The 21897-nt window shown below is 37.2% G+C and overlaps 3 protein-coding genes across 14 annotated transcripts; 1 reads left to right on the top strand and 2 right to left on the bottom strand.

The window, feature by feature from the left end:
• Positions 1-2612: 2612 nt before the first annotated feature.
• On the bottom strand, positions 2613-8393 carry LOC125214746 (cleavage and polyadenylation specificity factor subunit 6-like). Of its 3 annotated transcripts, none has more exons than XR_007175167.1 (3): positions 7818-7905; positions 5651-7698; positions 2613-2794 (listed from the first exon to the last, which is right to left on the bottom strand). XR_007175167.1 is itself a non-coding variant. In XM_048115882.1 (2 exons), exon 2 carries the CDS (start codon positions 7661-7663, stop codon positions 5747-5749), a length of 1917 nt encoding a protein of 638 aa, XP_047971839.1. In that variant the 5' UTR covers positions 7664-7698; positions 8262-8393; the 3' UTR covers positions 5514-5746. The 3 variants fall into 3 exon arrangements, 1 of the variants encoding a protein (XP_047971839.1); XR_007175166.1 differs by lacking the exon at positions 2613-2794 and adding an exon at positions 3147-3764; XM_048115882.1 differs by lacking the exons at positions 2613-2794; positions 7818-7905 and adding an exon at positions 8262-8393 and having other exon boundaries at positions 5514-7698.
• Positions 8394-9874: 1481 nt separating this feature from the next.
• LOC125213810 (cleavage and polyadenylation specificity factor subunit 6-like) lies at positions 9875-14972 on the bottom strand. Of its 9 annotated transcripts, none has more exons than XR_007175019.1 (4): positions 14829-14972; positions 12111-14203; positions 10653-10723; positions 9875-10046 (listed from the first exon to the last, which is right to left on the bottom strand). XR_007175019.1 is itself a non-coding variant. In XM_048114554.1 (2 exons), exon 2 carries the CDS (start codon positions 14166-14168, stop codon positions 12249-12251), a length of 1920 nt encoding a protein of 639 aa, XP_047970511.1. In that variant the 5' UTR covers positions 14169-14203; positions 14829-14972; the 3' UTR covers positions 11965-12248. The 9 variants fall into 9 exon arrangements, 1 of the variants encoding a protein (XP_047970511.1); XR_007175018.1 differs by having other exon boundaries at positions 9875-10049; XR_007175024.1 differs by lacking the exons at positions 9875-10046; positions 10653-10723 and adding exons at positions 11496-11611; positions 11900-11959.
• Positions 14973-15836: 864 nt separating this feature from the next.
• LOC125214022 (oxysterol-binding protein-related protein 1D-like) lies at positions 15837-21474 on the top strand. Of its 2 annotated transcripts, none has more exons than XM_048114857.1 (8): positions 15837-16696; positions 17520-17876; positions 18104-18191; positions 18319-18803; positions 19555-19710; positions 19872-20180; positions 20395-20739; positions 21092-21474. In XM_048114857.1, the coding sequence occupies exons 1-8, from the start codon at positions 16154-16156 to the stop codon at positions 21317-21319; spliced, it is 2511 nt and encodes an 836-aa protein (XP_047970814.1). In that variant the 5' UTR covers positions 15837-16153; the 3' UTR covers positions 21320-21474. The 2 variants fall into 2 exon arrangements, with proteins under 2 accessions (XP_047970814.1, XP_047970815.1); XM_048114858.1 differs by having other exon boundaries at positions 15838-16696; positions 18328-18803.
• The last annotated feature ends 423 nt before the right edge of the window (positions 21475-21897 follow it).

Genomic DNA, 21897 nt, shown 5'->3' on the forward strand with positions numbered 1-21897 from the left:
CATTTTCATTCAATATTAATTAACCTTTATATTCATTTATTTAATTACATCGTGTAAGTTGATCATTTATATTTAGTTTCAATATTGGTGTCAATACAACGAGTAACGGTCTTATTTTAGCGTTCTCCAATGTAACACCTATTGCATAGTGGATTGTACCAGTCAAGTATATATATTGATGCACTAAAGATAGTACTTTGCATAGTGGATTGTTGGAGGAAAACATATTGTTGGTGGATTGTTGGGAGAAAATATTTTGTTGTTAATATTTCATTTAGGATCAGTGGAAACAAATCAAAGATTTTGTATATGTTTATAACATACTCCCTCCGTTGCATAGTAATGGATGCAAAACTTTTCGGCACGGAAATTAAGAAAAATTGTGTTAGGTGAGTTAAATAAAGAGAGAATAAAGTGAAAAATGAAAAAGATAGAGAGATGAAGATAGAAAAAAGTAAAAGAGAGTAAAGTAGGTGTGGAAAAATGTGTTGACTTTTACTAAAAAGGGAAATGACTCTATTACTATGGAACGGACGGAAATGGAAAAACGTCCCTATTATTATGGAACGGAGGGAGTATATTATTAGCTTTATTTATTTTTTGTTTGAAGTTCGTACCTATAAATAGAGGCAAACTATCGCGATGTAGGGATAGTGAAAGTGTAAGAAACCGTGATCAGAGAAAGTGAGGATAGATCACAGAAAAAGTAGGGGAGAAGATCAGATGAAGGCATATTGGAGTATAAGAGACGATGAAGGCAAATTTATTCTTAATTAGTAATGACCATTTTTATATTAATTCTAATTATGTGGCCCAATTATTTTATTCAATTTTTTTTTCTAAATTCACTAATCAATGTATTTGTGTATATTTTTTTATTTTAAAAGTTATTTGATTTGTATTATATATATTCATTGCAGCAAGATCAGTCTCCCTGTTGCCAACTGCGCTGCCCCTGCAGGCACAAAATAAACGATTTATTTATTATATACATTCATGATTTTTATTATATATATTCATGATTTTACGTTTTGTATGATGATATATAAATAGATGTACACGTGGGGGAAAAAGATAAGATGGAGGCACAATAGAGCATATGAGAAAATGAAGGCGGATTAATTCTTACTCCCTTCGTCCTAGATAATTTGGGACACTTTGACCCGACACGGGTTTTAAGAAATCTAATGGAAAGTAAGTTGAAAAAGTTAGTGGGATGTGGGTCCTACTTTTAAAGTATTAGTTTTATAATAAAATGTGAGTAGGAATGAGTTAGTGGAATATGAAGTCCACTACCAAAAATGGTAAAAGTGAAATGAGACAAATTATGTAGGATGGCCCGATATGGAATATTGGGTCGAATTATCTGGAACGGATGGAGTAATAGTAATGGTCTTTTTTATTATTTCTAATTCGCTAGCCCAATTATTTTCGTGAGTACTTTTTTGCCAAATTCACTAATCAATATATTTGTGTCAAATTTTTATTTCGAAAGTCATTTGCTTTTATATTACTATAATAAATCTTTATTATATATTTTTATGATTTTAGATTTTGTATGATGATATCATTTACTATTTTATAAAATTATTTAATGTAACATCTTAATGAAGAAAATTAAATGAATCGTGCATACGCACGAGGGTGATACTATTAAAATTAATACTCCATTATTTTATAAAGATGATTTGAAAGCATCATAAAAGTTATAATTAACTCTTTTAAAATTAACTATTTTATGTGAACATTTTACATCTATTTCTTATTTATTTTCCTTTTTTTACCAAAAGAAGATGAAGCTTATGGTAACATATTATTCGAACATAATCCAAATAATGGAGTAAATGAAATGAATTTAAGACGACGAAATGCTAGTTTAATTGTTAAGACGTTCCTCCAATCAATAAGTTAGAGGTCCGACTCATAACGGCCCAATCATGAATTTATGACTATGTGGAGTTCAAATAAAGAGCTTTCAATTGTTTGAAAATTTTAATCCGATAAATAAGTATTTGAAATTATGGATTTGTAAAGAAATTTTGAAACATAGTATTTGGATTGATAAGTTTGAAGCTAATTTTATTTTGCCATAATTAACTTCTTCTAGAAACATATCCAAAGTTACAGGATAATAAACCTATGGCTTAAAGCTAGTTCTAAAACTTCATAGATTGCAATAACATATCCATAATATTTTCTTGAAAATACATAATAAAACTCGATTTACAAAGAGGCCACTCAAGAGGACTTGATACCCAAGTCAATAATTTAACTAACTTGATGGGTGCAAGTGGAATCCGCATTCCACTTATAACATACTCAATTAATTTATTAAAACTCAATGTCGAAAGTAAATGAAATTATAAAAAAAAAAGCTAGTAATAATCAACTAACTCGAGACGTGCAAGTTGGATTGACATTCCGTTCATAACACATTCGATTAATATATTAAAACTCAGGTCGAACGCAAATGAGACTACCGAGGAGAGATGAACGGGAGTATTATTTTAAGGTGCTAAACTAATTTTCTCGCTAGTAGATAAGGCTTCGATGGGTTACACAGACAAGAGCAAATCGATATACAACAAAAACAACAATCAAAGAGAAAAAAGTCAGGCAAATAATACACCACTCATCTCAAAGAACGGAAATTCCGACATCAAACACATTTAAAAGCTGCAGAAAGAATTGAATACATGGGAACTAAAAACACTTCATACCATCTACACATCTTGATCATCAATATCATGAGGAAAATCCCCTCGAGCGTTTACCAGGAAAATGCAGAAACGCGCTGCAAAGAAACACAACGAATACAGAAAATGAAGTGCATAATCATCTCCAAAGAGCATGCACTATGTTTCTTGTTGCCTGCCAACTATTTTGCCAAGTACCAAAGTCAAATCACCCATTACACAAAACAATTTACATGCATTGGTAGTGACGATCAAAGACTTCGATTCATCCAATGAGCAATCAGTAGGACAATAAGCTAGCTCTTCATGTACAATGAATCAATCATACATCTCAAATATTGCATAAGCTGCAAAGTGCTGCTATTTACAAATATTTCCCCACTTTCTTAAGGATCATAATTGAGCCAATATGAACTCAATGAAAAAATAGAGTATCACATGTGATACAGCTGAGAAAAAGAGCTTTCCAATATGAGGACAAACAGTATCACATAAACAAGCTCATATGGGAATCGGATACACAACATTTACAGACACGACTCAATTAGGCTTACACTTACAGGGGAATCGGATACACTGCATTTACATTTTACAGACACAGTCTGAGCTTACAGGAGATAAAGAGCATTTACAGACACAACTCTTCTGCCACCGCAGCATTTCACGTTTCAGCACATTATGTCTTTGATGCAGCTTACAAGACTCGCAACTCAAACCACAACCTCAGCATACATGACCAGAAGACATGGTCTAAAAATAGTACATCACTTTTACAAACTCAAAGAGGAGGTGCACATAGTAGATCAGATTATTACATGTGGGGAACATATCCAATACATGGAATATATACTAATGAAACTACAGTGCATCATCCAGGTTTTGCTCAAAAATATTCTTGAAGAATTGAAATGTTACTTTTCATACAAATTCTTCCAAGATCACGACTCAATATTTGGTATATGCTTCAGGAATACAAAGCAATTGCATACATGATAAATGCTTCTTTGCACTCATAGAGTAAAGCATTCATGGATATCCAAGAGTGTAGCAATTAATGGTTCTCTGCTCCTGAGTACCATGATTAGAGAAAAATCCTTTGTCAATAATAATAATAAATGAGCAAGTGAAGCCATATAGCATATTACAATAAGTGGATATCATGGTAAAATAGGACCTAGGAATCAAACAAGAGCACATTGCTTATAACTTAAACAAAATTCTTGTTAAGAAACTTTTCAATCATTGATTAGTACTGATAATTGAAAGAACAATTCTACAGCACTTCAGCAGTTCAACGATATAGTATAACTGACTCCCAAAAAAAAAGGAATGTTAAGAATGGCTCGTGTTCGTGCATTCAGATAAGGAATCAAGGATTACGCAAGCACATCTCAACTTTATGTACAACACTATGGTCCACCAGAGCTCAAAATAGAAATATTTTTTTATTTCCAAACCACAAACACACACACACAAAAAAAAAGGAAATAGAAAACAGATGCACATGGAGACAAGATAACATCTTGGAGGTTATCATAAGATAAGACAGCAGCAATTATCATGGGAAATGCTAAAAGTGAAGCCTTGGTATTTAATTAGCTATAAATGATGTACAGTGGTTACTGATCAATGATCATGCAGAAGTGAAAATGCACATAATATCACCAAAAATACCAACTTCTCAGCCACTGTGGATCAGGTTTATGAGTACAAATAGCAAGTCGGTTGTAAAGCATCAATCGCACAATATGGAACATTTCGAGGAATCCAGAAGAAACTACAAGCATCCAGGAATTCTTACACTTCACAAATATTAACTGGAGGGAAATTACAGTCATATTTTCCATTTAAAAGAATATTTTTCTAACAGGTACATTATAAAATGTAGCATGTTTACAACTACGCTTTAATCTGTCTTCTGAAGTTTACCATAAATTTTCATATTTTTAACTGAAGACTGTAGAAACACAGACAAAAGCTGAGTTCAGAAATACAGAAACCAATTCTATTCTTGTACAGTACCTATTGAGTTCATAAAAGCTGGGGTGGAGTCTCTACAAGGCTTGAGTTATAGGTGAATCCTATTGTTGATGAAAATACTATTAATAATAATAGCTAAATGTGACCAAATAATCAGTTCCTTCGTTACTTTCAAATGAATGTTTTGTTGTTTCATTAAGAAACTATTTCCAGTTATTTCATCACTGAACACCTTCCATGTTTGTAAGCAAAATTACAGAGCAAGAGGAAAATGAGAAATATATTAATAGCAATCTGATGTTAGTTAGCACACATGTGGTAATCAAATTATCAAGTGCACACATGCATCATACTCCACTAAGCACTCTAACCAATTAAGTTGGATGATACTATAAAGTTGCTCATAAGGCTTAAATTTCAAAAGAAAAACAACTGCAACGGAAAGAAGGTGAAAACTGCAGATCTGGGTTTTGCAATCATGCTATATTGTCAGATAAAGAATAAAAATTTACAAGTTTCTCAAGCAAAAGAAGAAACACAAGGAAATCAACTTCTATTACTAAGCATTGACACATCACACGATAAATTTTCTAATTTATTTTCTCAAGTTAACAAACCCACATACTCATAGTATCAGCTATTTCAGAGAACTTATAGCACTGCAACCAACTTATGCTACCGGTATTACTGGTACAAGTTTGGAGGGTTTATAAAGTGAAAATAAGAACACAAAGCAATCTATTAACATTAGTTAAGAACGCAACTTCAGAGGTAAATTGTGTTTCCAAGAACAAAAGATCAACAGCCAGTAGGGCCATCTTCACCGCATCAAGCAAATACACAATATAACAATACTTAAGGTACTGAAGTTTATAGCACAAGGTTATAATCATAGCATCAAACTGAGTACAATTATGCTAACTTTAAACAAAACAAAACGGTCCTTTCCAGTAACCTCTAGTGAAGGCACTTACTTCTTTGAAGCCTGAGGCAATCCTTCATAGGATCCAAAATGACACTACAAATCATAGTGGACGATGTCAAACATTTCGAAGTCCCATGACATCATATCATTCAGATGGCATGCGTCTCCGTTTCCCATAATCAGCATCCCTAGATCGAGACCTGTGATCATTTTGATGCACTGCACCAGATCTGCTGCGGGATCTCGAAGACTGTCCTTTATCCCAGTCGTCATCATAACCCGATTCACGATCTTTGTGGCGATAGTCCCGATTACGATCCTTCACTTCTCTGTGTCTAGAGTTCCTATCATATCTGTCCCCATCTTGTTCCCTCTCCTCCCTATGCCGCTTCTCTGGAACACTAGACCCGTCACGATCAGAATTTCTCTCTCTCTCCCCGGAAGCAGCACTAGACCTTACACCTTTGTCATGACTTCCCTCTCCATACCCATATTCTGATGCATTATCCTCTCCACCGTAACTAGACTCTCTTCCATGTTCTTCCCCTCCCCATCCACCCATGTTTGTATCATTCCACATTCCTGAATGAGGTCCTACCATTCCTGCAGTCCCCATCATGCTCATTCCATTGGGATTCATTCCTCGGCCAAAAAAAGCTGGGTTGACATGAGGAGCCACTCCAGGAAGCCCCATGGAATTAACAGCTTGAAATGGAGGAAGCATCCCTGGGAAACCAGGGCCTGAGAAGCCTCCGTAACCAGTTCCACGACCCATAAATGCTAGATCGTAACCAGGACCCATCATGCCCTGATGAGGCATCATACCAGGAGTTCCATTGAAACTAGGACCAGTAATACCTTGTCCGTAAGTTCCACCACCAGCGCCAGGTGCATTCCCCATCATATTCGCGTTTACCATACCCCCTCTTCCTCTCATAGGTCCTGATCCAGGACCCCTATTTGGTGCTTGGTTCCCTCGTGCCCAGCCACCTCGTCCAAAATTTCTCCCTGTGTCTCCACTTGGGTGATCAGACCCATTACCTCTACCAGCTGCATCATTAACAGGATTCCTTCCTTGCAGTTGGGACTGAGTCTGGCCCTGAGTCTTATTTGTGTAAGAAGCACCCATTTGTCTTATGGTCTGTGGAGTGGCAAACGCCACCACACAAGCTCTCCCGTTAAAAATGTGACCATTCATACCTTCCTTACATGCAGAGGCTGCAGCAGAATCATAAAATTCAACTTGGCAATAACCTTTGGACTTACCACAAGACCTTTCATCAAAAAACTTTATCTCCTTGACTTTCCCAAACTGAATCAGCACACTTTCAATCTCAGAATCTGTTGTCCACCAATGTAATTCTCCTACAAACAGCATTGTATTTCCATTTTCTACAGATGGCCTTACCATGTATTCATCACCCACTGAGCGATTTACATTAACATTTGCATTAGAGTTCATATGGTTAGGTGGAATCTGTGGAACACCTTTTGTGTTACCCATGTTAGGATACATCAACGGCGCAGGCTCACTGACTACTTTTTCTGAACTGTTCATCCGATCAGCAGCAATCTTGTGAGGCATACTTTCTGATCCTTGATATCCCAGATGTGCTGCTTGAGAATTATTCCCCATTTCAGGGAGCCTCCCTCTTTGACTGGCATCCACGATCTGTGTCGGACCCCCCGAGGCTGGCAAGCTACTCTTCTGATCAGGAAATTGAACTGAAGCAGCAGCATAATTTCCTTCATTAGCAACCCTTTCATTTTTCACCTCTTGCGAGGCCACTGCTTCCACTCGAGCTCCAGGAACATTAGCTTTCGAACTTTGAAACCCACCACTTGCTACCACAGGAGGCGCTTGTGTCTCAGAACGCTGCATTTGCAGGAAACCCTCTCCAACATTAACATCGCTATAAAGGTCATCATATTCATCATCCTCGCCAATCATTTCCACTTCAGCAAGTGCAGGTATAGCTCCACCTTGATGATATTGCATCTTTTGATTCCCTGCATAGTCTCCGTCATCATAATCCAACTGCTCACCAGTCACTGGATCCATGAATGCAAGCTATTCTTACCAAAAGGTCTCCCCACCTGATTATATGAAAACAAGAAAAGAAAAACTCAATATATTTACCAAACTCCATCAGAAAAAATACAAGCATCATGAATTTATCGACCTCGGTTATTACTGCAATATTTATTCAAGTTACCTAATAGACAGCACTGCCTTAACTCTTATGCAACTCACGAAATCTCATCTATGTCAAAAAGGGGAAATGTGTTGTTCTAGACGGGTCTGAAGCAAGGAAACAGAAAAACATAATTAAGGTTATGTTTCCCCCCACAAAAAGCAACTTTAAACAAAACCCCCATAAAAATTTACAATGTTCACGAACATCATTTCTTATAAAATCACCGAAACTAGACTATTCCATACATACACATCCACAATTTCACTACAATTTTGCAAATGCGAGCATCAACAACTTGAAGAAGCAGATAATCCGATCAAAAGAAAACTAGTCAACAATAAAGTAATCCTCATAAACAGTTCCGCAGCTACAAAATCAATGCTCGCTCATAAACTCATATTTCATCATTGTAGGGAAAATTAAGGAGTCGACCAAAAATATAGACAGGTAGTGAAAATATGCCTTGAGTTTGAAACGGTCGCGACGGCAGATTTCCGGTAGGCGTGGTGAAGAAGATTTCCGGTTGTAGCTGCTGAAATTCTCGATACTATTGATGTTAGAAAATCCAGTTGCCCTATTATTTTCGCCGCATTCATCTTTTTCTTTAATTTGTAATTTAGAAAAACAAATGTACTCCTACTATTCTTCCGTCACACTTTTTAGTTTGCACCAAATTTTAATAATTGTTGGCTAATATATTTAACTGGGTAGAGAAAAAGGTGAACGTAAGTATATTTAATTTTAGAGAGAAAAAAAAATGTTGAGTATATTAATTTAAGAGAATGTTTCCAAAAATAAAAATGTGACATCTTATTTGGAACAAAGAGCCGAGATGCCGAGTTCGAGCCCTCTTAACATCAGTTGTAATTTCCTCATTTCTTAGGAGCTTATATATAATATCATCCTTCATATAGGAGTTAATATAAAAAAATAAATAATAATAACTAAAATGAAATTTGTGTTATACGGAGGGAGTACTACTAAGTTGGAATTCCGGGTCAGGGGAGTAGTAGTTTAAAATTTTACCTTTCTACTTTGGTGTTAAACTCATTATCTTATTTTTTATCTGTTTTTTACATATGATATATTTGTATTGTACATGGAATTAAGATTAAAATTCACTAATTAATGTCAATTAAATAATTTATTTAACAAACATAGCAAACGTCACCAATCTCGCCTCTCGTATAGCCAAATTCGGTCAATTTTTTTTTTAAATGGACTTGCATTCCGGGTCAACCAGGTGTAATACGTGTCTTCATTATTTCATTTCTTACTGTATATATTAAAATTTTATCTTTCTACTTTGGTGTTAGACTCATTATTCTATTTTTTATCTATTTTTTACATTATGATATATTTGTATTGTAAATGTAATTAGATTAAAATTCACTAATTAATGTCAATTAAATAATTTTATTCGGTAGACATAGCAAACGTCGGCAATCTCGCTAATTCTCGCCTCTCATACCCAAACCATCATGTCGATGCATGACGCGTCATTTGTCTATTGGCACCGGCAACCCCTATGCACCAATAATAGGCTACAGTAGCATGTTTCAAACTTGATCGGAATTACCCTAGAACAAAATTGACAAGTGAGAGAGATAATCATTTTTCTATTTTGTTCATGTACGGTTTTCTATTTGTCACATTAGCTCCAGTTTCATGGAAATTATGGCAAATGGAAAAAATTATTATATCTCTTTCTTTACCAATTATATATTAAAATCTGTGCCGAACCAAATGTCTAAATTTTTGAAGTACGGAGGAAGTAGTATAAAACTAGAATAACAAATAAAAACCTCTCAACATGACTTGATACACAAGTCAATAATCTGCAAAGAAGCTATCAATCAACTAAAGGATTGCAATTTTCCATTAACCTAATTACACTAAAAATTTTTATTACAAATATACAATCTACATTCGACTCACTCATGGCACACTCAGCCAATTTATTAAAATTCATGCCTGAAGCAAATAAAAATTCTAACAGTTAGGGTATCGATGGTCACATGGATACGAGCAAATTGATATAGTACAACAAAAACCAAAATCAAAGAGCACAAAGCTAGGCATATGAAAACCACACATCTCATGAACAGGAATTCTGAAATCAAACACATTTAAAAGCTGCAGAAAGAATTGAACATTTCTAAATGCACAGGAACTATCATACTATCTACTCTTCTTGGTCACCAGGAAATCCCTCGAGCGTTTGGTAGCAAAATACATGGAAACGCGCTGCTAAGAAACAAAATCATTACAGATTGCTACAGACTTAACTCTTTACAAATGGAGCATCACCTGTGATACAGCTGAGAAAAAGAACTACCATGTCTGCTCAATATGAAGACAGACGGTATCACATAAAATTAAGTTTACACGAGATACACTGCATTTACAGACACGGCACGATTAAGCTTACAGGGGAGACACTGCATTTACAGACGCAACTCAATTAAGCTTACAGAAGATACACTGCATTTACAGACACAGCTCAACTAAGCTTACAGGAGATTAGCTGCATTTACAGACACACAACTATTCTGCTACCGCAACATTTCACATTTCTATACACATGCATCTATGATGCAGCTTACATGTGTTGCAACTCAAGACCACAACCTAATCATACACGACCAGAAGACATGGTCTATAAATTGTACATCACTTTTACAATCTTAAAGAGGACGGAGGTGCTGATATCAGATCAAATTATTACACGTGGAACCTACTACATGGAATATACTAATGAAACTACAGTGCATCATCCAGGTTTTGCTCAAAAATATTCCTCAATAAGTTACTTTTCACACAAATTCTTCGAGGATCAAAGCAATTGCATACATGATTAAGGCTTCTTTGCACTCATAGTATAAAGCATTCACGGATATCCAAGAGTGCAGCAATTAATGGTCCTGAGTACCATAGTTAGAGAAAATTACTTTGTCAATAATCATAATATATAAGCAAGTGAAGCTACGTGTCAAATATAGGTACGTGCATATCATGAAAATAGGGCCTAGAAACCAAAAAGAGCACACTGCTTATAACTAAAACAAATTTATAGTAAAAAACTTCTCAATCATTGATTAAAGTACTGATAATTGACAGAACAATTCTAAAGCACTTCAACTATATATAATCAACTCCCCAAAAAAGGCACATTAAAATGGTTTGTGTTTATGCATTTAGATAAGGAATCAAAGATTACACAAGCACACCTCGACCTTATGGTACACTGGTACAGTACTATGGTACACAAGATATTAAAATAGAAAGATTTTTATTTCAAAACCACAAACACAAACAAAGAGAAAACAGATGCACACGCAAACAAGATGAAAACACTATGGGCTTGAGCTATAGGTGAATCCTGGACTTGATGAAAATACTAATATTAGTAATAATAATAATAATAATAGCTAGACATGCGGAAAAAGAATAACCAGTTCCTTTGTAACTTTCAAATTAATGTTTTGTTGTTTCATTAGAAACTATTTCCAGTCATTTCATCATTAATGTACGAACTCACAGAACATCTTCCATTTTTTGAAAGTAAAACTACAAAGCAAGAGGAAAATGAAAAATATATTAATAGCAATCTGTTGCTAGTTAACATGCATGTGGTATTCATATTATCAAGTAATCAGATGCATCATACTGGGCAGTGGACAATCACCTCCTAAGTTGGAAGAAACTATAACGTTGATCATAAGGCTTAAATATCACAAAGAAAAACAACTTCAATGGAAAGAAAGAAGGTGAAAAGTGCATATCTGGGTTTTGCAATCCCGCTATATTGTCTGATAAAGCACAAACATTTACAGGTAAGTTTCTCAAGCAAAAGGAGAAAACAAGAAAAACAAACTTCTATTACTAAGCATTGACACATCAGATGATAAAAATTTTATTCATTTCCTCAACTTAACATACCCACAAACTCAGCATAGTGACAGCTATTTCCAACAACATATAGCCCTACAGGCTACAACCAACTTGTGCAACCAGTATTACTGATACAAGTTTGGCGGGTTCATAAATAGGGAAGTAGAATACAAACCAATCTACAAGTATAAAGTTAAGAACGCAACTTCAGAGGTCAAATTGTGTTTCAATGCACAAAAGATAAACGGCCAGTAGGGCCACCTTCACTGCATCAAGCAAATACACAATAGAACAATACTTAAGGTACTGAAGTTTATAGCACAAAGTTATAACCATAGCATCAAATTGAGTTCAATAAAGCTAACTTAAAACAAAATAAATCGGTCCTTTCCAGTAACCTCTAGTAAAGGCACTTACTTCATTGAAGCCGGAGGCCACACAGCACATGACACCAACATAAACAAGAAAGAGCTGGCAATCCTTCATAGGATTCAAGTATGACATTGCGAATCATAGTGGAAGCAGTCAGACATTCAGAAGTCTCATGACATCACATCATTCAGATGGCATGCGTCTCCGTTTCCCATAATCAGCATCCCTAGATCGAGACCTGTGATCATCTTCAGGCATTGCACCAGATCTGCTGCGGGATCTCGAAGACTGTCCTTTATCCCAGTCATCATCATAACCCGATTCACGATCTTTGTGGCGATAGTCTCGATAACGATCCTTCTCTTCTCTGCGTCTAGAGTCCCTGTCATATCTATCCCCATCATGTTCTCTCTCCTCCCTATGCCGCTTCTCTGGAGCACTGGACCAGTCATGATCAGAATTTCTCTCCTTCTCCCGGGAAGCAGCACTAGACCTTACACCTTTCTCATGACTAGCCTCGGCATACCCATATTCTGATGCATTATCCTCTCCACCATAACTAGACTCTCTGCCATGTTCTTCACCTCCCCAACCACCCATATTTGTGTCATTCCACATTCCTGAATGAGGTCCAACCATTCCTGCAGTCCCCATCATGCTCATTCCATTGGGATTCATTCCTCGACCAAAAAAAGCTGGGTTGACATGAGGAGCCACTCCAGGAAGCCCCATGGAATTGACAGCTTGAAATGGAGGAATCATTCCTGGGAAACCACCAGGACCCGAGAAGCCTCCATATCCAGCTCCGCGACCCATAAATGCTAGGTCAAAACCAGGACCCATCATGCCCTGAGGAGGCATCATACCAGGAGGCCCACTGAAACCAGGGCCAGCAATCCCTTGTCCGTAAGCTCCTCCACCAGCACCAGGTGCATTCCCCATCATATTCTTGTTTACCATACCCCCTCTTCCTCTCATAGGACCTGATCCAGGACCCCTGTTTGGTGCTTGGTTCCCTCGTGCCCAGCCACCTCGTCCAAAATTTCTCCCCGTGTCTCCACTTGGATAATTGGCCCCATTACCTCTACCCGCTGCATCATTAACAGGATTCCTTCCTTGTGGCTGAGACTGAGCCTGGCCCTGTGTCTTGTTTGTGTATGAAGCACCCATTTGTCTTATGGTCTGTGGAGTGGCAAATGCCACCACACAAGCTCTCCCATTAAAAATGTGACCATTCATACCTTCCTTACATGCCGAGGCTGCAGCAGAATCATAAAATTCAACTTGGCAATAACCTTTGGACTTACCACTAGCCCTTTCATCAAAAAACTTAATCTCCTTGACTTTCCCAAACTGAATCAGTACACTTTCAATCTCAGAATCAGTTGTCCACCAATGTAATTCTCCTACAAACAGCATTGTATTACCATTTTCTACAGATGGCCTAACCATGTATTCGTCATCCATTGAACGGTTTACATTAACATTTGCATTAGAGTTCATCTGATTAGGTGGAATCTGTGGAACACCTTTTGTGTTACCCATGTTAGGATACATCAACTGTGCAGGCTCACCAATTACTTTTTCTGAACTGTTCAACCGATCTGCAGCAATCTTATGAGGCATACTTTCCGATCCTTGATATCCCAGATTTGCTGCTTGAGAATTATTCCCCATTTCAGGGAGCCTCCCTCTTTGACTGGCATCCAAGATCTGTGTCTGGCCCCCAGAGGATGGCAAGCTATTCTTCTGATCTTGAAATTGAACTGAAGCAGCAGCATAATTTCCTTCATTAGCAACTCTTTCATTGTTCACGTCTTGCAAGGCCACCGCTTCCGCTCGAGCTCCAGGAACATTAGCTTTTGAACTTTGAAACCCACTATTTGCTACCACAGGAGGCGCTTGTGTCTCAGAACGCTGCATTTGCAGGAAACCCTCTCCAACATTAACATCATTATAGAGGTCATCATACTCATCATCCTCGCCAAGCATTTCCTCTTCCGCAAGTGCAGGTATAGCTCCACCTTGATGAAATTGCATCTTCTGATTCCCTGCATATTCTTCGTCGCCATAATCTAACTGCTCATCAGTCACTGGATCCATGAAAGCAAGCTATTCTTACCCAAACGTTCCCCCACCTGTTTATATGTAAATAAGAAAAGGAAAATCCAACATATTTACCAAACTCTTATCAGAAAAAATACAAGCATCACGAATTTATCTCCCCTCAGTTATTACTTCAATATTATTAAACTTACCTAATAAGACAGCACTGGCTTAACTCAAGACAATTTACCTATCTTAAAAAAAGGAAAAGATGTCGTTCTAAACAGATCTGAAGCAAGGTAACAGAAAAACATAATTAAAATAATTTCACAAGTCCATTTACATTAAGGTTCCGCTTCCCCCACAAAAGCAACTTTACACAATCAACATAATATTCCCCCGTAAAAAAGTTACAGTATTCACAAACATCAATTTCTTATAAATTCCCCAAAATTAGACTATATACTATATACACATCACAATTTCACTATCTAGCAAATGCGAGCATCAACAGCTTGAATACGCCCAATGAAGAAAATGTAGCATTACAGATCACCAACGGCAGGATCAAGCAATCCGATCAAACAAAATTAATCCTCCTAAACAAATCCGCGGCTACAAAACCAAAGCTCGACAGGAGCGATCATAGCACGTATTTCATCATTGTAATGAAATTAAGGAGACGATCAAAAAAATAGAAAGGTAGTAGGAATATGCCTTGAGTTTGAAACGGCGGTGTAACGATCGCGACGGCAGATTTCCGGTAGGTGTGGTGAAGAATTGAAGCTGCTGAAATTCTCGGCCCAATTGTTCTTGCCCTACTATTTTCGCCTCATTCCCTTTTTTGTTTTCTTTTCTTCGATTTTGAAAAATAAACACTGAGTTGGAATTCCGAGTCAACCGGAGTTTTATCACAAGTCTACCATATTAAAATTTGCTTAGTAAATTTAGAGTATTAAAATTTGCTTAGTAAATTATGAATGATATACTACTACTTTTTTTATTCAAATATTTAGGAAATTTGAATGACAATATATTAGAAAGTTGACTGAAATCTTTGTTTTGGAGATTATTTTTACTTTCTTTATTGGATAAATTTCAAATAAAGAGTGTATAAATTTTGAAAGTATGTTTCCTTTGTCTGCTGTAAAAAAAATATATTAATGAAAGATGAGATTCATCTAATAGAGATAGGTCATGATTGTTTTATCAAGTTTAAGTTTAAATATTATTTTAAATATTTTGGGTACAAACCTGTTTTGGATTGAGATTATTGAAGTTTTATTATTTTGGATTTTTTTAAATAATTGGACACTTGGAATTGAAAATGTTATTTTAAATATTTTGGATATAAAACTATAATAGATTTTTTTATAACAGATATAAAACGGTATTATGGAATACCGTTAAAGTACGGTATATCGTAATAGGGTACGGTATACCGCAATAACGGTATGATAATGGTATTGAAAATTATCATACCGAATTTTCGGCATACCAAACTTTGGTATGCCGAAAATTCGGTAAGGTATCAGTATGAGATTTTGTCATACGGCTACTTTCGGTACGATATGCGGTATGACACTCTTGATACGGTATACTGGACCGATCCGCCCCTAGTTTCACCCACCTGCAAGCCCATTTCCGTCATTTCACTGACCGCTTCCACCCCCAACAAAATTCCAGTCGCTACCACTGCAAATAGGAAGCATCACCACCACCCACAGCGCACGTTAGCTGCCCCCCGCAATCATTACGCCTGCCCCAAACCCATGCATTTAAACCCCTCTGCTTAACCTACGCACCCCCCTCCACTGACACCATTTATTGGATCTGCACCTCTCTACTTCCACTCTATCTATACACACACTCTCCTATATCTATCCGCCCCGATCCGCGCCTGCCATTTCGTCTCCGGTAACTCATCATATGTCATATTATCCGAATCGTCGCCCGATCGATCTCCGGTTGGGTGCGGCGGAGCTCCGGCGATCCGAAGAGCTGCTACTCCGGGGATCGCTCGCGGTTTCTGCGATCGAAGCATGAATCCTCTGTGCTGCATTGCGCCGGTGTCGGTCGAGAAGGATCCGGCTGTGGTGAAGTCCCGAACCCTAAGTCAGGAGCTCGTGGTTGATGGAAGCTGCTTCAATGAGAGTGTGAGTTTCAACAACAGCAGCAGCGATGCGATTCTGCGGCCGGTGAGTTTCAACTCGAGGTGGAGTTTGTCGACCAATGGCGGCGCTGGCGGAGGCGATCTGCAGGCGGAGAAGTGCGATGAGAGCGAGGAGATCAAGAGTGTGGCTGGAATTTTGTATAAATGGGTGAATTACGGGAAGGGGTGGAGGGAGAGGTGGTTCGTGTTGGAGGATGGGGTGCTCTCGTATTATAAGGTGCACGGCCCGGATAAGATTGTGGTGCGTTCGGTCAGGGAAAAGGGGGTGAGAGTGATTGGCCAGGAAAGTTGGAGGTATATGAGGAAGGGTAGTAGTGGAAACGGCCATGGGAGTGGAAGCGGGAATGCGCTTAGGGCTAGTGCGTTTGGGTCGGGGAAGCGGTGGAAGCCATTTGGGGAGGTACATTTGAAGGTCTGTTCATTTCCTTTGTTAGTAATTGCAATGTGTTTAGTGTAATTGTTATTTGATCTTGTCGTTGCAATGCCATTCGAACCTGGTGCATGTTTTAGCAGCGAAGTAAATCAAATTGGGATTGACGTTCTAACCTCCATTTGGGAACAACTTGTTGCTAGTCTATAGAATTGTAGAGGGATATAGATTAATTGTTTAATTAAAGCTATTGGTTAGCTAGTTGGTTAAAAAATGACTTATTTGTGGTGTAGTGGTCACTAAAGTATTTTCATGATTCATGGTTAATGCAAATGGATGATGCACTGATGCTAAGTAGGAATGAATTTTTTTTTGTCAGATTCTGTGATCTTGCCCTATCTGCTTGAATAGTTTGTGGGGTAATATACTGTCTCAAATTAGCCTATACTGGCTTTTGATGGAAGTTATTGAAGTAATTTAGGGATGTAGAAGTGCTATGGATTTCTATTTCTATTTGTGGTTCCACTAATAAACAAAGTACTCCTTATCAAGTATGAATATATTGAAACAGACTTTTGAGATGGAATATAAAATAATCATTTGATTTGTTATTACTTACTACCTTACTAATGCAAATTATGTCTTCCTAAGTTGTTTCTATTGACAAGGAGATTGAAAGCAGTAGAGCTGAATAACACATTTCTTTGTTTCAGAATTGTTACTTTCTAAGCTTATTCTGATGTGAACTTTTCATATTAAGATATTTGAATGCTTTTGAGGATACTGAGTTGTAAATTTTATTAAGCTTCCCTAATATTGCCCCCAATTTTTTGACCACTAAGTACCAAAAATATATGTTGAACAGGTCTCTTCTGTTCGGGCCAGCAAGTCAGATGACAAAAGACTGTCAATATTCACAGGAACAAAAACTCTCCACTTGCGTTGTCAATCCAAAGAAGACAGAGCTTCATGGGTTGAGGCTCTTCTGGCTGCCAAAGATAAATTCCCCAGGCTATTGACAAGCTATGACTTGGCACCTTCTGAAGATTTTGTTGTTACAACTGAGAAGTTAAGATCGCGGCTAGTTGAGGAGGGCATTAATGAGACTGTAATAAAGGATTGTGAGTCTATAATGCTGGGTGAAGTTGCTGAGGTGCAGCATCAACTGAAGAGTCTTCAACTTAAGCACATGTTGCTGCTTGACACATTAAGAAGACTGGAGGTTTGCACTTATCCTTTATTTTGGTGAAGATTATGTATTTTGAATTTGAAAAACAATAGAAAGTACCAAAGAGAAATTATTTCCTAACCAAACAACAATTTGTATTATCATCCCCAATCCTTGTCTCCATTACTGATTTACCATTCTACCAAGCAATTTTCTTACTTTCTTTCTCATTAGAGCCCTAGGTTTTCTAAGTTTTTTTTATCAATTATTTTGTTGTGCAGACAGAGAAGATTGAACTGGAAACAACTGTAGTCGATGAAACAAAGGGGAGAGACTCTTGCTGTGGACAAGGGAATAGAAGATTCAGCGGTCAGTTTATTTTTACTTCTTACCGAATGATAGTTTATTGTTTAAGAAAAAGATACTGAACAATACATTATGCATTTTTTACCGAATGATAGTTTTAACTAAACATTTACTTAATCTTGTTTTTAAGCTCTTGCAGATTTCTATTCAGTTATGTCTGAGGGCAGTGCAAGTGACTCAGATGCAGATAATGAGAGTCGATACGGAGTAGACGTTGAAACTGACGATGACGATGGAATCTTTTTTGACACAAATGACTTTTTATCTGCCGAGTCTCTGAGAAGTGCTTCATATCGTAGCAGAGACAATCCAATGTACATACAGAGCCCTTGGGCTGAAAACGAATCTCCCTCATCCGGTCATTTAAGAGAAGCTGGTGCCGGGGTCAAGACAATTGAGTTTCCCTACGTCAAAAGAAGGGCTAGTTTACCAGAACCAAAGGAGAAAGAGAAGCCAGTTGGCCTATGGTCGATCATTAAGGATAACATTGGCAAGGACTTGTCTGGCGTTTGTCTTCCTGTGTACTTTAATGAGCCTCTGTCCTCGCTGCAGAAATGCTTTGAAGACTTGGAGTACTCATATCTTGTTGATCAAGCTCTGGAATGGGGGAAACAGGTCAGATCTTTATATTCTCTTACCTTTACTTGAAAAGGGGGCTGGGTTGTCATTTCAAACATTTCTTAGAAGGATATCCTAATTACAGTGTCTTACTCACTTATTAATGTATTGGAACAAAAGTTTCAGTTGTGTATATATTAAGTTGCATCATGGACCATCCTGGTGATTTCTAATCTCAGATCTTTATGATTTTGTAACCTTACAAGCACTATTTTATTGATTTTCTATGTTATGTTAAATGTTAACTGGACCATTAGACTAGAGATATCATTAAATAATAAACCCAGGGTTTGTAATCTATATATTTTTATTAAGTAACTGGGAGGCAGCATTTTACATCTGCTGGTATATAATAAAATGTGCTTTTCCCGAATGACGTTTGTAGAATCTAATCATTAGAAGTTCTTTATTATTGTAGATATAGTACTATATCTTTAAGGCATTTGAGGGAGCAATTGAGAAGCAACACTATTTAACTAGTTAAGTCTAACCTAGTCCATTCAATAGCTTTATTTTACCACGGTGGAAATTGCCGTTGAATGATTCACAAACCTGCTCAGTGTTATGCAAAAAATAACCCTCTCATCTTATATCCTGCACCCTTTTCAATTGACCTTTCCAGTTATTGTGTTGAGTTATCAAAAGTCATTGACTGACAACCCTAGACTTGATTTGTTGATTTAGCAAAGAGCATTCAGTTTATCCGAAATATTTGTCTTGAGTTAAATGTTGCATTTTGCTTCTGCAGGACAATGATTTGATGAGGATTCTAAACGTAGCAGCTTTTGCAGTGTCTGGTTATGCATCAACAGAAGGCCGACAATGCAAACCATTCAATCCTCTCCTAGGGGAAACCTATGAAGCTGACTATCCGGATAAGGGTCTACGATTCTTCTCTGAAAAGGTTATTCTTCTGTAGACAACAAACCTACCAATAAACATTTTCACTCTCTCTCTACTTTTCTAGGTTTATGCTATTTTGGATTAGCTTACAAGTTGGCTAAGTTGCATTTCTAGTGTAATCACCTGCAGAAACAATTAAGAGTCCTGTATTTGGAGTTTCAGGTTAGTCATCATCCAATGGTTGTTGCCTGTCATTGTGAGGGCAGAGGGTGGAAATTTTGGGCAGATTCTAATCTCAAAGGGAAGTTCTGGGGTCGTTCCATCCAGCTTGACCCTGTTGGAGTTCTTACTCTTCAGTTTGAAGATGGAGAGACATTTCAGTGGAGCAAGGTCACTACTTCTATATATAACATCATAATTGGTAAAATCTATTGTGATCACTACGGCACTATGCGCATAAAAGGCAGTGGTAACTACTCTTGCAAACTCAAATTCAAGGAGCAGTCTATTATAGACCGGAACCCACATCAGGTGATTTTCTAATCTTCAAACCAGTTAACTACAACCAATTGCAATAGGCATGACAAATGAATACTTAGAGATTCTAGATGGCAAATACCTTAATTTACCATATAGTGGTGAAAATTTGTGATAAGAATCTCATCTACACTGTCCCATACAATTTTACCAAATTTTTGTTTTTTCTCTCTCTGATTTCCTGTCACATTATTTTGTCAAAATATAGGTTCATGGAATCGTGCAAGACAATAGGACTGGGGAGAAAGTTGCGGTTTTGATAGGGAAGTGGGATGAAGCAATGTATTATGTGATGGGAGATCCAAGCACAAAGCCAAAGGGATATGACCCTATGACAGAAGCTGTTTTGCTATGGGAAAGAGATAAAACTGTTACCAAGACAAGATATGATCTCACACCATTTGCGATATCTTTAAACGAATTGACACCTGGGTTACGGGACAAGCTGCCTCCAACCGACTCTAGATTGAGACCCGACCAGAGGCATTTGGAGAATGGAGAATATGAGCTGGCAAATGCTGAGAAGCTGAGGCTTGAACAGTTACAGAGACAGGTGCGTAACTCTTTTTTCCGGCATTATTGGACATGTACTCTTTTTCATGCAAGAGCTGTCTGGAAAATAATTGTACTCTCTGGTGAAACATGTTGCTTCTTTTTTTTTTTTCGTATTTATTCTTACTTTTCTGGTCTGTTTCGAAAATTGATTCTCTTCTACAGTATTCATGTCTGCCTTGCTGAATCTAGAAATTATTTGTCTCTTTTCTTACATGAGATTCAATCCTTGTAACTTTTGTATTATTAAATCACTGACACTTATGGGTCACATTAATCTGCTTTTGTGGTGAAGTCATCCCACATTTACGACTATGTTCATCGTAGATCTGATGCAAGAGTTTTTGGTGCAGGCAAGGAGGTTGCAGGATAGAGGGTGGAAACCAAGATGGTTTGCGAAGGACGAGGAGGGTTGTTACCGATACACTGGAGGGTACTGGGAAGCTAGGGAGAAACACAAGTGGGACGGAATCCCTGACATATTTGGGCAGCCGTGTGAGTTACCAGCCGAGGAGGTCGCTGCTCCTCTGCCGAATTTTGCATATCAATCTAAGCAGAGGGTAGGAATGGGTTTATCCTAGCAGCAGCAGCCCCCATTCATATCTGTAAATGGGAAAAAGAAGTGTATATGTGCGTAACTACAATGTTTGTAGTGAGCTTAACAATGCCAATTGTTACAATCACCAAATTATTAACCTCAATGAGTAATTTCGGAAGTAGTTACCATTTTACTTAATTTTATTTATTTTTCACTTTTTCAACCATATACACTGTGTGTGAATATTTCAGAAAGTTACATGCCTGAAAAGTTGTGTTTTTCCTCCACTAGATGGATTAGTGAGATAGAAAAAACAGGTATTTGGAGATCTTGATTTTTTTTTAATTGAACAATTATAGAGACTCAAAATAGTGTTAAAAATGTATAAAAATGTTATATAATTATATTATTTTCTTTGATAGTTGGAAAACTTTCGATTAAATTGGAGATATTACGAAAATGTTTATTAGAAGAATCAAATTATATTTTACACTTTAGTTAGTAGATATAACTTAATTTATTCAAATACAATAGGATTCAGTTTCATTCATATCAATTTTTCCAATTTTTGAATGGGAAATTAATTGGATGATCATGATACATGTTCTTCTATTCAGCCGG

The sequence above is a fragment of the Salvia hispanica genome, chromosome 3, assembly GCF_023119035.1.
Source record: "Salvia hispanica cultivar TCC Black 2014 chromosome 3, UniMelb_Shisp_WGS_1.0, whole genome shotgun sequence".
NCBI classification, from domain to species: Eukaryota; Viridiplantae; Streptophyta; class Magnoliopsida; order Lamiales; family Lamiaceae; genus Salvia; species Salvia hispanica.

Bases quoted from the DNA above. Each gene is read 5' to 3' on its own strand.
- LOC125214746 (XM_048115882.1), bottom strand. From the start codon at position 7,663: ATGGATCCAGTGACTGGTGAGCAGTTGGATTATGATGACGGAGACTAT.
- LOC125214022 (XM_048114857.1), top strand. From the start codon at position 16,154: ATGAATCCTCTGTGCTGCATTGCGCCGGTGTCGGTCGAGAAGGATCCG. The intron at 17,877-18,103 runs GTTTGCACTTAT...TTTGTTGTGCAG, and splicing joins ACACATTAAGAAGACTGGAG to ACAGAGAAGATTGAACTGGA. The intron at 18,192-18,318 runs GTCAGTTTATTT...CTTGTTTTTAAG, and splicing joins AGGGAATAGAAGATTCAGCG to CTCTTGCAGATTTCTATTCA.
- LOC125213810 (XM_048114554.1), bottom strand. From the start codon at position 14,168: ATGGATCCAGTGACTGATGAGCAGTTAGATTATGGCGACGAAGAATAT.